Below are 17,033 nucleotides of genomic sequence, written 5' to 3'. Positions count from 1 at the left end.
TTTACCTGGTGAGCATTTTGGAAACCTCAAATAAATGCACACCCTTGGAGAGTTTGTGACCACTGGTGGAAGCCTGGTGAAGAGCCTGGAAGATTCTGAAGGTAAGTGTAATTTATTTTTCATCTTCAGATGTCACTATTAGATGATGTATTATAATGTAGATTTGTTTTTAATTCAGTGATTCTCATTGGATTCTGTCCTGCAAAAGTAGGTTGACGATTACATTGATCAGAATTGTGAACTGTTGAGATGCATTACAGTATTTTGTCCATTGGAGAAAGTGGCAGTGGGCATTCAAAAAACTGTTGGTAAACTTCCCCTGTCATCTTTGGCACTGGGATTTAAAGTGACAGGCAGCTCTGACTGTGTCGGAACAAAATCTCCAATTTCAAACGGTAAAGGAAAATTTGGTGGAGCTGTTCACTCCACTGATCGATAAGCAATCTGATTTGAAATGGAGAGGATACCTTTTCTTTCATTTTTGGATTCTTGAGGTTACAATAATGTTTTGACAGCTTTGGCCATTTTGAATGCTGAGCTGAGTTTCAAGATTACAGGAGTACTCAGTTCTGTTGACACAACTGTTTAGGGAAATGACTGACAATTTTATGAAGCTGTAATAACATACTTAGCGTTTGACTAGATTTCAGAGTACATAATTCATTTATGCAACTTAATAGCCATGTAAAGGATTAAGGTTTTTCCAATGGATAAGTATATTCCTGCAATATCAATGACAGACCTTTGAATTAGAGTTATATTACATTCTCACAGGTTTAATTTTTAAAATAATTCCAATTACTATTGCAAGGCTCCCAAAAACTGCACATAGTGGAAATTGTGTGAATGGCATTGGAGGCTATAAAGACAGGGGTGCGTGGAGGTGGCATGGCGGATGGGAGGTGTCAAGAAGATGGTATGGCAGATCGGAGGGCACATGGAGGTTGTGCATGGGCAACCTGAAGGGGCGTTGATGTGGTAAAGAATTTGATGGGTTGGTGAGTGAGGTTTATGAAGCCTTTAAACAAATTTGAGAGCTGGGTTGCTGTGTATAACCTGCCAACCTCTGCATGTACACTCCTCCCGCACTACATTGTGGCTCGTAAACTGCACTATAAACCGAGATCCTGTGCGTCAAAACAAAAGTCCCATCTCATGGATGTGTTGGGTGTGTGTTCAGAAGCTCCAAAAGTGCCACATAGCGTTTTCCCGAATCTACATCAAAACCAAGGCCAAGGTCTTCAATTCTTCAACACCTCCATACCACATGCACACTTTCCATCTGTCTCTTTTAACATGTTTATCTTCATTGCTTTCCAATTCTATTATGTTGTTTACCAAAACTCACTTCAATAGCCACATTTCCATCCTCAGCGACTGTCTCCATCTCTGACTCACCCCACATGGATTCCAACTGAAGTTCCAACCTTCATGTTTTGAATCCACCCAGGATTATAGGTATCTCCAGGATATACAATGCTCCTCGGACTGCTGTTCTCAACGCATTCTGAGATCTACACTCATTCCCATCCGCCGCCATATGAGCATACTCGACCTCTCTCTCTCCAGCAACACCAACTCACTCCCTCTCAAAGCTGTCCTTCTCCTCAGTTCCATTTTCATCTGACGCCTTAACAAGAAGCATTTTCTCTTTCTTTCAGGTATTAAGGAACACAAGCTCCAACAACGTACTAACACCAACACCCACCCAGGGCCCTCCACACTTACCTGTTATTCTGACCCTATTCCTTCTTCTAATCCCATCCATTGCCATGTATTCATTATACCCTTCAACCTGCCCCTCTCGAATGTTGAATGTTGTGCATTTAACAAAGGTCTCAGTTTTATCTTGCGCCCTTACCTCAATGAATTTCGGGTTTGGCAAAAGTCTCTTGCGTTGCTTCCATCTCCATGCTCGCTTCTTTGGGCGGGGTCATCTCCCTCTACCTGGACCCTACCCTTTGGCCTCCTACCTGCTCTTGATCTTTTCATTGAGAACTGTTGGCACGACATCGGCTGTCTCAATTTCTCTGACCTACTGACCCACTCCAACCTCTCTCCCTCTAAACTTACCGCACCCCATTCTCTTAGGTCCAACCCTGACCTTGTGATCAAACCTCCTGACATTGGTGCTGCCATTTTTGTCTAGCGTGATTAAATCTACCTCACAGAGGCTGAGCATCAACTTACTACTACCTCCCCCTGGACCATGACCCCCACCACCAAACATTTTTGGTCACTGACCTCTTCGCCTCTGGGGATCTTCCCTCCATAGCTTCCAACCTCGGTCCCCCAACCCCACACAGCCCACTTCTACTTCCTTGCCAAAGTCCACAGAGCTGCACTGGTAGGCCAATCGTATCAGCCTGTTCCTGCTCCAAGGAACTTATTTCTTCCTGTCTTGAATCCATCTTCCCTCTCCTTGTCCAGTCTCTTCCCACCGACAGACTTGATTTCTCTGATGCCCTACATCATATCAACAATTTCCAGTCCCTTGGCCTGACTGCCTCCTCTTCACTATGGATATCCAACCAATCTCCACCTCCAGCACCCACTAAGCAGGTCTGTGGGCGCTCCACTTCTTCCTTGAGCGGAGGCCTGAACAATCCCTAACCACTCTACTCTGACTGTCTGAACGTGGCCTATCACTCAACAATTTCTCCTATAACTTGTCTCACATCCTGCAAATTAAAGGTGTGGCTTTGGGTATCTGCATGGGTCCCAGTTTTGCCTGTCTTTTTGTGGGTTATGTGGAACACTTCTTGTTCCAATCTTACTCAGCCATGCTCCCACAACTCTTTGCGTTGCATCGATGACTACATTGGTGCTGCCTTCTACTCCTATCTGGACCTGGAAAAAATGATTGATTTTGCTTCCAATTCCCATCCACCTCGCGTGGTCCATCTCCGACGCTTTCCTTCCATTTCTTGCCCTCGATGTCTCCATTTCCAATGATAGACTGACCACCAGTATTCATTACACGCCTACTGACTCCCACAGCTACCTCGACTATACTCCTCACACCCTGCTTCCTGTAAGGACTCAATCCCATTCTCCCAGTTTCTCCACCTCCATCACATCTGTTCTGATGCCACCTTCGAAAATGGCGCTTCTGACCGGTCTGATAGTTTCCTTAACCGACGTTTCCTCCTCCTGGGGATTAACAGGGCACTCCTTTAAATGGGCCCACTGTATCCACTACTCCCAAAGCAGTCTCCTCCACATGGGGGAAGACTAAACGGAAATTGGGCGACTGCTTTGCGGAACACCTTCACTCAGCCCACAGGCATGAAACTTCCTGTTGCTTGACATTTCAACTCAGTATCTTGCCCTCGTGCCACATGTCCATCCTCGGCCTGCTGCAATGCTCCAGTGAAACCTAACACAAACTTGTGGAGCAGCACCTCATCTTCCGATTAGGCATGTTATTCCCTCAGGACTTAACACTGAATTCAACAACTTTAGCCTGTGACCTTTCTTCCCCCATCTTTACCTATTTAAAAAAATATCCCAAACATTTTTTTGTTCCTATGCAAAAACATCTCTTCCCCCTCCCCCATTGGGCTACCTGCCGCTTGTTCTGAAGTTTACTTACATCTTTGTTCCAATCTCTTCCTGCTCCCACTGTCTCTGTTCCATATCATAGAACATTGAACATAGAATTTACAGTGCAGAAGGAGGCTATTCGGCCCATCGAGTCTGCATCGGCTCTTGGAAAGAGCACCCTACCCAAGGTCAACACCGCCACCCTATCCCCATAACTCAGTAACCCCACCCACCACTAAGGGCAATTTTGGACACTAAGGGCAATTTATCATGGCCAATCCACCTAACCTGCACATCTTTGGACTGTGGGAGGAAACAGGAGCACCCGGAGGAAACCCACGCACACACGGGGAGGATGTGCAGACTCCGCACAGTGACCCAAGCCAGAATCGAACCTGGGACCCTGGCGCTGTGAAGCAATTGTGCTATCCACAAGGCTACCGTGCTGCCATATCACTCTTATATATAATATATTTCCTCTCTTTAGTTCTGACGAAGGGTCATGTGGACTCTGTTTTCTCTTCATATGGATGCTGCCAGACCTGCTGGGCATTTCCAGCTATCTATGCTTTTGTTTCAGATTTCAGCATCCGCAGTAATTTGCTTTTTCACACAAATAGCTTGTCTGGGTTTTTTTTTTGCCTTATATGGCTTTTTAAAAAATCATTCTTTAGGGGCGGGAGAAGCTACAATTCCAACTTCCCATCCTGGTCGTTAACGATAATTGCAGTTGGCTCATATAAAAGAGAGGTCTATGACACTCAGAATGAGAAAGATTTAAATTAAAGTAATGGCTGTTACCTACTTTATCTATTAACAACTTCAAAGAAACTCAAGAAGTTGCTCAGACAGGATTCCTTCTAAATCAATGATTGTTTCTTATTAAATTATTGCATCATAAACAAGTACTATGAAATTGCTGCTAGGAGACTGAAAGAAACACAAATCTGGCTTTTAGCACTATGTGGACATTTTACAAATCTTGCTAAAACTAAGAGTTTATTTTTGCAGAGAGCACATTTAATACATCGTTTCGGAAATAATTCATCTGTTTGAACGGATTTTTATTTATATTTAGTATCTCATAAGTTACAACACAATTGTTTTTGGTTTCACATGATCTACATCTTCCACAGTAGTGTAGCAGATGAAGGCACTACCCAGTGTAATAATAGACCCTATTTGACGGTGCCATTTCAGTTTTTTGTTTGTGCTGATTTTAGTAACTGCACATTTTAATAGACCATGGCACCTTACCTTAAAATATATAAAAGCTACAAAACAGAAATAGGCAATTTGGCCCAACCAGCCAGTGACAGCAGTTGCCCTTGTGAGCAAAATATCCTAATCACACATTTAGCTGTCCTGGTTCCCTATACCTTGATCATCTTTTCATTAATTCATCTCTCAAATGTATTTTGAATGTTGCTTATACAGTTTCTGCCCCAAACAAAAAGTCTCACAATTCTCTATCTCTTAATTTTAATCATGTATCCAAGACTATACAGACTATTGTCACGAACATGTAATTGTGATATTACAGATTTTAAGGCCAAATTGTGGCAAACCAAGCTATATAAAAGAACACTGCTGGAATACAAAGAAAGCCACAGGCAGTATTCCAATGTAGCCTGTTTCTCTGGTCACTAAAATCATGACCCTTTGTGCAAATATGAAGGAAGTCACAGAACCTATCAAAAATTTGTGAGTAAAGGGAAATGGCCCCTGGTGGTTGCAAAGAACTGGGAAAGAAAATAAACAATCTCTGAGCTATGGGTTGTTTACAGACATCGCTAGTGGGGAGAATTGAAGATTACCCGCACAGAAGCAGGAAGTATTCCAGGTTGATGAAAAAATGACTAACTTGTGAAGATGTCTAAGATACCATTGGTGAAAATTCACTTAAAGATTGAACTCATTCCAGGGCTGATGACAGTACAATCTCAAACATGCCCAGGGGGGGGCCTACCTTTTACCAAGAAATGACCTTGCAGGCTTGGATGGTGTTACCTCCAAAACTTATGAAGTCCAATAAGGCTGAACAAACTGAATAGTTCCAGCAGGATTCTGCAGGGGTGCAGACATCTGGAAAGGATACAGATGCCAACAGAGGCTACAGAACCCAAGAAGGATAAAACGGCTCAAAAATAACCACACAAAATTAATCAGATGCCAGGGAAATCCACAAGTACGTCAAGTGAGTGGGATGCCCCACATATTCAAAGAGTTTGAGATAAGTCACTTGGGTATTAAAAGGGCTGAAGCCAAGCCAAATGAGTTAAAAAGAGGCATCAAATTCTGAAATCAAAACACCCCCCAGAAAGGATTTAGATGTAACAATGATTCTAAAGGGTTAACAGCAGCTAACGCTGAAGTGCATAGCCCTGACTCTGCTGAAGTTAACCATACCCATCATGGTGGAATCACAGAACACAGCCTCAGAAATACAGTTCAAAGTTTAACTGTGATATAATAAGTTAAGGGCAGAAGCTTTTACCAAGCTCAAAAACAATTAAATAAGATCTGATCTAAATGGAATGGCAAATAAAGGAGAGATTTTAAACTATTCAAAGAACAAATCAGACTAGAATATCAAACATTTTTACCAGAACATAATGACTTCTTGTATCAGCAGGGATTAGGTGCAGGGAGCCGACCCACACACAGCACAATTGCCCTTGCCAACTCTATTGTGGAAGTAGGCCTCCATGTTTTTTGTGGAAACAGGCGCCTAATATAGTTCATGACACTTCAGGCAAGTTGGGCGAAATTCTCTGTTTGGAAGACGCAATTCTTTGGCCGCGTTGCACTTGAGCTAGAGCACAATGCGGTCAGTGAATCTCAGGTCAGCCCTCTCGTGGGATTCCCCCAAATCCGGCGAAGCATCAGATTCAGAACTGTGTTCAAAAGGGGCGTGACCAAACAGCGCTTCCTGAAGTAGGTCTTAAACCTGGGTTACACGGCCTCCCTCAATTCTCCGGGCGCTAATCAGTGCTATTCCACACAAACTTGGACTAGGTGGGATGACACGGTGGGGGTGGGGGGGGGGGGGGGGGGGGGGGGGTCCTCCTGGGCTGTTGGAGGCCCCATGGGCGGTGAGGGTCAGTACAGGATGGCCACCTGGCCCTTCCCCTGGAAAGTGGGCACCCTGGCACTGCCACCCTGGCTGACTGCAGCACTGCCTGGGTGCCAGTGCAAAGATGCCCAGATGCCAGGGTGGCACTGCCAAGGGTCAAGGCCTGAGGGGGCAATCACTCGCGGCACCACCATGTCTGGAGGTGACCCCAGACCCTGCCCGTTTGCCCCACCAATCATCCATAACCCCCACATACTGCTGAGGCCTCTGGTTGCGCGGCTGAAAGAAATCGCTACTAGGGAATTGGCAATCGTGGTTAAGTGAGCACTTGACACAAGTGGATTCCCGTGGGTAGGCGAGCCATGAAGCATGTGGGAGTCATTGCCTAGCATTCTAATCACACCTTGATGCCTGGACACTGTGTGGGAGTCAACACCACACACGCAGCAGGCAACATCCGAATGTCCAGGGGACAGCTCCCGGGACATGACCACGAATGGAAAGTGGGTGGGTGCCACGGGGAGGGGGAGGTTGCATGGAGACACAGGCAAAGGGTCTGGGGTTCAGCCCGCATTGCGGAAGAAAGTGACAGAGGCATCATAATTTTTGTGCAAAGAGTTGTTTAATGTGCTGTACAATACTCCATTTCCGATAGTGGCTCCCCCTCCCCAACCCCACACACTCCCCACGCCCTACCTAACCCCTCCCCCCTACCCCAGTACCCTCAGCGATGCGCAACCTGCCTGTCCCTCCTATCTCTATCACTACGTCTGAGGCAGAGGCAGCCAGCTGCTTACCTCGTCCCGTGTCCTTCGATGACCCTGGCGGGAGACGCCTTCGACACCTTCACTCATGATGCCGACATCGTGCACCAGGCTCTCCACTGCGGTCGCTACCCTAACAGTGAGGCCTCGGTGCCATGCATTGCCAGCACCATCTCCTGCACCCGTAGCCTCTGGGACTTCTCCAATCGGCTATGGATCTGCTGGAGTGACGCTGACATTTCCCTCTGAAAGTTCAGGTTGGTCCCTATCGTCCCTATCACCCCCCGGGTAACTCTGTTCCCGAGGCTTAGCATCAGGCTGGGACCCAGCTGAATCCAGGGATCGAGCAGACCTCCGACTGCTGTCTTGCCTGGTGGTTCCTGCGTCCACCAGATGTACATCAGCAGCAGTGTGTTGCTCACCAGATTGTACCCTAGAAGCCTGACCAATAACAGTTTTCACCGAGGTTTGTGTATCTGCGCTGGTGGAGGGCGGGGATGACACCTGTGCCGCGACTATAACAGTTGCATCCTCGGAGCTTTCTTTGGCGGTGTTCTCCCCGGAGTCAGGAGAGGGGGCCTTGCCGGGATAGGCCGGCACCATCAGCTGCTGGACCTGCGGGAGAATGGACATGTGGTCATTGGGAGGGATGGGTCAGTCAGTAAGGCAATCACTACTCACGTTTGACAGGTCCTCCGGGTGGAGCTTGGTGTTCGCTCACCTCTGCGGCGTCTGCGAGCTTCTGCATTGGTGACCGCCTTGTCCTTGGCCAGACCAGTCACCTCCAGGACCCGCTCCTCAAAATAGGTGAGATTTCTCAAGCGCGGCACCCCTACCGCCAGACTGGGCCCTCTCCCCCAATTATGGGAGAGCTTTTCCTGAGGGGCACAGAGAGGGCATCATTAGCAACGCAAATGTTTCACAGTTGTGGGGGCGGTGGGGTTGAAGGAAGGGTTGGGGTGGAGAGAGGGTTGAAGGGGTAGGTGGGGGGGAATGCTGAAGGGCGATGGGAGGGAGGGTTGGGTGATGGGATGTTGGTGTCTACTCACTCTGGCTCCCAGTGTAGGTCGTTGACCTTCTTCCGACACTGGAGGCCAGTCCTCCTGGTCACACTGTCCGAGCTGACTGCTGCCGCCATCTCATCCCAGGCAGCACTGGTTGCCTTGTAGCTCACCCTCTGGGACCCTCGGGAGAACAGGAATCCCTCCTGGCCTCAACTGCATCCCGGATCCTCCCATGGTCAGCATTCCCGAAACTTGGAGCCAGTCTCCTCAGCACCATTGTTACCAGCTGGATGGGGATGGCTGAGCAAATGCAGCTTAAATGCTGCTCGACGTTGTTAGCGGGTCTGGCGAACACGGTCCTGGCGATTCAGCTGGCGAGCCGACATTAAGGGCGTGAAGCCTGTGTGGCCTCATTAAGTGGACCAATTAACGTTGAATAGCGTTGCCGGCCTCACTGGGCCAAGCGCCAGGAACTCGCTACAATTCCCGCTCGCTGCAGCACTTGGAAGTTTTTTCGTAGAATCGTGCCCTGTGTGGTTTAAAACGGTGAGAAGCTCCTTAGAGTCTAAAAAAATGACTAAGTGTCATTGAACAGCAGCGGGTAACTCAACGACAGACCGGTGGGAAACTCCCTGAAAAACCAACCACAAATTAACTTAGACGTTTTTGGGAGATGCCGTGTTGATGCCGGAACTGAATTTCCAGTGATTCGCATTCTCATTGCGGTGCTTTTCGGTAAGTGAGTCAGTACATACAAGTGGGCAAGCACTCTGCTGGCATGAATTCCGAGCAATTCCCAGCCCAATGGGCACTACAACTGCTGGGGCTGTAGTTAGCACCAAAAAGCCTGGCAGCTGGAACTGTTTTAAAAATAAATAAATTTAGAGTACCCAATTCATTTTTTTTCCAATTAAGGGGCAATTTAGCATGGCCAATCCACCTACCCTACACATCTTTTGGGTTGTGGGGGGTGAAACCCACACAAACACGGAGAGCTGGAACTGTTTTTAAGCGCTTCACTTACCACACATTCACTGCAGCCACCAGGAAGACCTGCCCTGACTCAGAGCAGACCTGCCCCCCCCACTCCTGAGGAGAGGAGTCCGAGAGCTCCATACCAATGAGAAGTGGAGAGACCTCCTCTTACCCAGCATGGGCCACAGACTCAAGCCTGCCATCCTGATCACTGCCTGGGAGTTGCTGACAGAGGCAGTCAGTATTGCTAGTGTCACCAGGAGGAGACAACTGGTGATCCTGAGGGGTGGGGGTCGCTGGCGAGTCCTCTGCCCCGAGGGGGAAAGAGAACCAGGGAGGGTTCCAAAGGTCGCAGTGCAGGTGTCCTCTGGATGGGGTGAGCTCTGCTGATCCCCTGCATCCTCTGCAAAGGAGCAGTGCTTCTGAGGAGTGCCAACACCTGATGGGCTCCTGATTGAGCTTGGCTCATGATGATACAGTTGGGGTACGAGGTTGTCCAGGGGGCAGCCTGCAGCTTGGGTGCGCTCCCAGATGACCAGAGGCATTTTGAGCATTGAAAGGACACAGGCAGCACTCAGCAGGGTGAGCAGCTAGGAGCCAGTAAGTAGCACCAAAGGGGTGTGTTTAAAGACAGACTGCAGCAATGGCGGGCTGAGCCAGGCTGCATCTCCCAGCAAGCAACAGTTTTCAACATTTGTTTTAGCCTCCCACTTCCCCTCCGCAGCCATGGCACCCAGTCCACATTTGTAAACACTTGTAGTAATTCACGTCCGCGATACTTCAGCCTTAGAGGAGCAGAGCATTGTGAAAGGGCAGAGCAGAATGTCCAACCCGCTAATCACATTTAAACGCATGCAAATGCCAGTTTTGCATGCAACTGCCAGCGCGGGCCGCAAACCTAGTTATCACCACCAGCGAGGCTGCGCGCAGACCTCAATTTAGGCCGGACATTCGATTTGCCGCCCGATCATGGTTCAAGCTTGCAGCGTCGCAAGGCAGGGAATTTCACCTGTTGTCAACTAAAGGGAACCCTAATTCCCAAGTCAGAAACCAAAAAACAGCACCTGCTACAAAACTATTGAATTGATGGGCTATTTGCTTCGAAAACAAAAAGAATACATCAGTTTATGTAGTTTCACTGGGTTCTATTGGAACTGTTTTTTTGACAGTTGTGTCTATAAATGAATGCTTGGCTGGGTTTCAAAAGTTAAAGAACTACTTATTTCAGCATGGGGTTGGGTGCAAATTTTAATTGTTGAAAGTTATTAAAGGATTATGTGTCCTTGATGTTGTTAGTGAATTATGTTTCTTCGTTTTAACTAAATGGTCACTTGAGGGGATTTACATATTTTCACTGGGTCTGGAAATTTCTTTTAGTATGAAATGTCCATCGTATTACATGGCTCCTGAGGTCTGTCCATAACCAGAATGGTTATGTGGCCATGGAAGAGGCTTGGGGGGTAGGGTGAAATGGAGGGGCATGAAAGGGGTGTGGGGGTAGGAGGAGATATGGGGGGGGGGTTGTAGGGGGCATGTGGGGTGGGTGGGGCAAGAGGTTTTGAGGGTCAGACATTCATCATTACAACTGAACTGATGCCATAGCAAATGGAAGTAGGGATCCATCCTAACCACCTCAGCATCTTCCCACCCGCACTACCACTGCCCCACTCCACTCTGTCCCTACTATCTCAGAATTAAAATACAACAGGTGAGGGCCCTTTAAAAGGATAAAGGTTTCTGGAATTGTGAAGTTTTCCAACTTGACATTCCCACCTCCTGCATGAAAATCCCACCCAGTAACTGTTTCACTCTACAAATTTTTCCTGATCTATTTCCTGCTTTTTAGATTTCCAGCACCTGCAGGGTTTTACTGAGGTACAGATGGGTGAGGCCATGGAGTAATCTGAAAACGAGATATTGTTCAACCAGGAGTCTGTGTAGGTCAATGGTGTGTGAACTGGAATCCCCCGAGTCACAGAATGCAGTCAGCAAAGTTTTGGATCAGCTCAATTTATGGAGATGGAAGGAGGGGAGGCTAGCCAGCCAGGAAAAGAGCTGTTAGTGCCTTCAGAAGAGAGGAGCTAAAAACACGGACTTACATTTACAGTACTGTTAACATATATTCTCACTTGATCTGAACTTCTACCTGAAATTAGGTGCTAGGAAGCTCCTCTTCAATGATTTTCCACTGGAACTTCTCAATTTCTCTAGGAAGAAGGCAGAATTCTAATGACAATGTTACACGGTGATATTCTGGAACTTGCTTTAAGTTTAGTCGCATCCGATGGAGGAACTGATTCAATTTTTAAAAGCACCAAACATGACTATATATTTTGTTCCCAGGTTAAACAAAACATATTTGGGGGGGGGGGGGGGGGGTGGGGCGGCGGTGGTGGTTAAAGGTGCAATCATTCCCAAAATATTTCTAGTTACCGGCGGTTCCATACTCCGGCTGCTGCCGACCAGCCATTTCAGTCGGAATTTTGACCCTCCGCCGTGTGGGGTTTGCGTCCGCAACTGAAGCGGGCAGGGCAGTCACCATAGCAACAGGTCCGCCCCGACTTCCTGGAGACGGCCCGGCCCTGGCGGAAGTGACGCACAACTGGCTGGGAGTCTGAGTCAGTGGCTGGTGCACTGCTACACCGACGGTTGAGACAGTGCTGCTGTTCGCGGTGTTAAAGACGGAAAAACAATGTTTTGTAAATGTCATTAATCTGAAGGCTGAAATCTAAAAGCATTCAGAACTGCCTCCTGTTAGGGCTGGTTTAGCTCAGTGGGCTAGATAGCTGGTTTTTGATGCAGAACACGGGTTCAATTCCTGTACCAGTTACCCGAACAGGTGCTGGAATGTGGCGACTTCACAGTAACTTCATACTTGTGACAATGAAAGATTATTATTATTAACCCAGCAGTTTTTACAAGGAGCCGCACTCCTATGAGGTTTGCCTATTTAAAGTAGTGACCTTCAAATTGCAGCTGGTCATTATTCGTGCCCCGGACTACCATTGCCTGGGGAAATGAAATGAAATGAAAATTGCTTATTGTCACAATTAGGCTTCAAATTAAGTTACTGTGAAAAGTCCCTAGTCGCCACATTCCGGCGCCTGTTCAGGGAGGCTGGTACGGGAATTGAACCGTGCTGCTGGCCTGCCTTGGTCTGCTAGAAAAGCCAGCAATTTAACCCTGTGCTAAACCAACCCCTAAGCTTTAATATTTGCACATGCAGATTTAGTTTATTACTTGACGTCCATCATTGATCCCTTCTGAAAATATTTAGATTGCACTGATAAAATGCACACTTGGCTCAACGTTCACTATAGGTTGCGATGGATGGACGATTAGTTTAGCGACCTGACACCCATAACCCCAGTGAGGGACCTGAATAAATTTGACCGGCAAACCCATCAGTGAAGGGTTTGCAACACTTCTTTGGTAGCAAGAGTGGCACATTCAGTAACTGCTGTGGAATAAAAAGTGCTGTAAGTGTTTAGCAGCTCAGCCAGCCTCTGCAGAGGCAGGAACTGTTAACATTTCAGGTCAATGCCCTTTACTCGGCTTTGACAAAGAGTCATCCAGACTCAAAAGTTTAGCACTCCCACAGATGCTGTCAGATCTGCTGAGATTGTTCAGTATTTTCTGTTTATCCTTTCATCAAGGTCGGAAATGAAATGAAAATGAAAATCGCTTTTTGTCACAAGTAGGCTTCAAATGAAGTTACTGTGAAAAGCCCCTAGTCGCCACATTCCAGCACCTGTCCAGGGAGGCTGGTACGGGAATTGAACCGTGCTGCTGGCCTGCCTTGGTCTGCTTTCAAAGTGCTAAATCAGCCCTGTTTAGTCTTGTTTTTCTCTTCATAGATACTGCCAGTCCTGACAAGTATTTCCACAATTTTCTGATTTTATTTCTGATTTCTAACATCCAGTTTTCTCATAGACATATTGTGTTTGGGTTGGGGAGTAGGCAAGAGTGACACTAGGTTGGACCATGTGACTGTTAGGAAAAGTATCTCTTTAAGGACCAATGATTATTTAAATCTGCATACAGGGTCATACAAGTTCTCCACTTTATGCAAACTCAAAGTTGTGTATGTCACAATAAGCTGATTCACATATTAAACGGACCCATATGTTATGGCTAAGATTGCTTGATTTCCAAAATTTTTCCAGCAGTAACACTTCAAACCTATAACCGGTGGGTTGTAAATAACAGGTGATACACATCACATGTTTGGAAATTTCTATTACACCTCTCTGACAGCATAAGTCCAGTGGAGAGGAATCTCTGCCTGCCCTTGCCAAGGTTGAAAAACCAGTCTCGGATAAGACTGGGTGGAGGTCATTTGAATAAGCAACACCTGCAAAGACGAATATACCCATACAGCATGCAGTGGATAGATTTTTATGAATATGCAAATTTGGTCATTTATTACATGTCTGTGTCTGAAGATGCTATGAATTGCAGGACCTAAAGAAGTATCAAGTTACTGTAAGAATATATATCACAATGATTGAATTTTTTTTCTTTTATAAATTTAGAATACCCAATTATTTATTTATTTTTCCAATTAAGGGATCAATTTAGCGTGGCCAATCCACCTAACCTGCACATCTTTGGGTTGTGGGAATGAAACCATGCAGACATGGGGAGAATGTGCAAACTCCACACGGACACTGACCCAGGGCCGGGATTCGAACCCGGGTCCTCAGCGCCGCAGTCCCAGTGCTAACCACTACATCACATGCCGCCCTGTGATTGAATTTTAATTTAAAATCATCCTGTAACATTGCAGACCATGCATCAAAAATATTTTACATATCTATGTGTTCTGCATCTCATTTCTATCAAACAGAAACATATTGCAGTGTTACTTTATTCTTGAAAAACTGCAATATGGGTGCAATAATACCTAACGTAAATCCAAGGATAAATCTTTTAATGCTAAACATGCCTTACATGTATCCAATGTATTTTTCTTTAAATTCTGCTGTTCTATTAAAATGTTGTTAATCCACGTGCTGCATGAAACATCTTTTGATTGGATTACTACCTTGTAATTCACCGAGGCATTCATTATCCCCATGTAATCAGCGCAAGAAATATAATCTCTGAAAAAAACAAGTTGGTCTCATCCCAGTTTTCTGTGAAGCCTCAGTTTCAGCCAGTGATGTCATGATTTGATTCATAGACTATTTATGCAATGATTCCTTTTATGTGGCATGATGAGAGGGCTGCACACTAAATCAAGTACTTGAAAAGATAGTTCAGTTAAACTCAAATCTGATTTCAGAAAGATGTTTTCAGGGGGGAAATGGGAGCTGGTGGACATAGTGGCAAAGTCAAATGCTGAGCTGGAACGGGAAATGAGGGAACAACTCTGATCACAACAGAGAGGGACGATATGAGAGAGGCTAGAGGCAGAATGGATTAAGTGAGATTGACCAAGACATTGAGTATAGTCATCAGGTAATTTCTGTACAAAAACAGAATAAAGATGAATTAAAATCCCTGCACATTTATTATTCTGCAATGAGGAACTCAGGAGAGGCTCCTTTGTTCTTCAATCAATGTAATCACAATACACTCTTAACTATAATTAAGACACTTGATTTTTATTGAGACCAGAGTAATAGAGCAGAAAGTGAGCATGAGTCAAAGTTAATGATGGAAGATTTAAGGTGATTTGAAGAAATCGCTCAAGTTTTGCTGTCATGTCCTGTGACATTATCTAAAGCCTTTTTACAGAATTCTAATCCTCTGTAATTCTACACATCATTAGATTCCTTACAATGTATAAGTAAGTGCTCCCCTGTAACCTTGGACAATGTAATCAATTTACTGCTGGTTCTAATAAAATACCTTCTAAGAGGCCCGGGTATTACATCAGTATAGACCAGGAAACAAATCGAGGACCTTTAGCGCTGTAGTTTAATTTAACTTGGGATGTGAGAATTGCTGGCAAGGCCAGCATTTATTGCCCATCCTAATTGCACTTGAGAAGGTGGTAGAGAGGTGTCTTCTTGAACTGCTCCAGTCCACGTGGTGTAGGTAATTTATCCAGTGCTGCCACTCCCCCAGTGCCAACCGGGGAACAGCTAATTATTGCCTTCAGGCATGAAGTAAATTACATCATCAATTGATGCAAGCTCATGTGAGGTAAATTAGAGTATTGTCACAGGCGCAAAAAAGATACTTCCTCAAAATGGTTTGTGAGCTACAAATGTGCCTCTGTATGTATACGAAGACCCCTTTTTAATTTATGAGTGTTTCAATTTGAAAATAACACAACAGACAAGTTTAAGTGTTAAGATAAAGGTTAGTTTATTTACAAAGACTGCTGCTGAAACTTATTTAGAACAAAGTGATAAAATTATCAGCTAAAATACAGATGCAAAGATTAATAGTGGGTAAAAATAAAAATATACTTTCTTATAAAATATATATTTTTATTAGGGTATTTGCAAGTTTTTATAATAATAACAATAACAGCGACATAAACATGGTACATTAAGCATTTCCACCCCACCCCAATCTTCACCCTCCCCAACAATAAGAAAAAAAAAGCCCCCCCCACCCCCCAAACCCCACCCCCGCCACTTTTGGAATTCTGCTTCTGCTGACATTTTAACTTTCCCCGAGAAAGTCGACGAATGGCTGCCACCTCCGGGTGAACCCTACCATTGACCCTCTTAAGGCAAACTTTATTTTCTCGAGACTGAGAAACCAAGCCATGTCACAAACCCAGGTCTCTGCACTCGGGGGCTTCGAGTCCCTCCACATTAATAAGATCCGTCTCCGGACTGCCAGGGAAGCAAAGGCCAAGACGTCGGCCTCTTTCACCTCCTGAACTCCCGGTTCTTCCGACACTCCAAAGATCGGCACCTCCGGACTCGGCACCACCTGTGTTTTGAGTACCGTGGACATTGCCTTAGTGAAACCCTGCCAAAACCCTCTAAGCTTCGGGCATGTCCAGTCCAAAACATGTGGACATGATTTGCTGGGCATCCCGCACCTCGCACACCTGTCCTCTACCCCAAAAAACTTGCTCATCCGGGCCACCGTCATGTGTGCCCGGTGGATTATCTTGAATTGTATCAGGCTAAGCCTGGCACAGGATGAGGCTGTGTTAATCCTGCTTAGGGCTTCCGCCCACTGTCCCGTCTCTATCTCTCCTCCTAGCTCGTCTTCCCACTTGCCCTTAAGCTCCTCCAACGGAATTACCTCCGATTCCAAAAGTTCCTGGTAAATATCTGATACCTTCCCCTCTCCCACCCAGGTACTGGAGACTACTCTGTCCTGTATCCCCCGTGGCGGCAGCAGCGGGAAGGCCGGAACCTGCTTTCTCAAGACGTCTCCCACCTGCAGAAACCTAAACCCATTCCCTGCTGGCAATTCAAATTTAACCTCCAAGGCTTTCAAGCTGGGAAAGCTCCCGTCTATAAATAGATACCCCATCCTCCAAATTCCTGCCCTTTGCCATCTCCGCAACCCACCATCCAGCCTACCCGGTACAAATCGATGATTATTATAAATTGGGGTCCAAACCGATGCTCCCTCCACTCTCTTATTTCTCCTCCACTGCCCCCAGATTCTCAGAGCCGCCACCACCACCGGACTTTGGAGTATTGGGCCGGCGAGAATGGGAGAGGGGCTGATATCAGTGCTCCCAAA

The 17,033-nt window shown here is 46.1% G+C and overlaps 1 protein-coding gene across 3 annotated transcripts in view; it reads right to left on the bottom strand.

Annotated features, from left to right (window-relative positions):
• Positions 1–11,889, bottom strand: part of LOC140385384 (uncharacterized) — a 101,846-nt gene extending 89,957 nt beyond the window's left edge. The window contains exons 1-2 of one of the 3 annotated variants that reach the window (XM_072467497.1): positions 11,799–11,887; positions 11,512–11,572 (exon numbers count right to left, since the gene is read on the bottom strand). In XM_072467497.1, the coding sequence (XP_072323598.1) occupies positions 11,512–11,572; positions 11,799–11,835 (98 nt within the window). In that variant the 5' untranslated portion in view covers positions 11,836–11,887. Of the gene's footprint in view, positions 1–8,067; positions 8,265–11,511; positions 11,573–11,798 lie in introns of all 3 variants that reach the window. The other 2 variants (XM_072467496.1, XM_072467498.1) reach the window with 2 other exon arrangements.
• Positions 11,890–17,033: the final 5,144 nt, after the last annotated feature.

The sequence above is a fragment of the Scyliorhinus torazame genome, chromosome 11 (genome assembly GCF_047496885.1).
Source record: "Scyliorhinus torazame isolate Kashiwa2021f chromosome 11, sScyTor2.1, whole genome shotgun sequence".
Taxonomy (NCBI): domain Eukaryota; kingdom Metazoa; phylum Chordata; class Chondrichthyes; order Carcharhiniformes; family Scyliorhinidae; genus Scyliorhinus; species Scyliorhinus torazame.
Note: the sequence above shows the minus strand (reverse complement) of the source record. Positions and strands in the feature narration are given on the sequence as shown.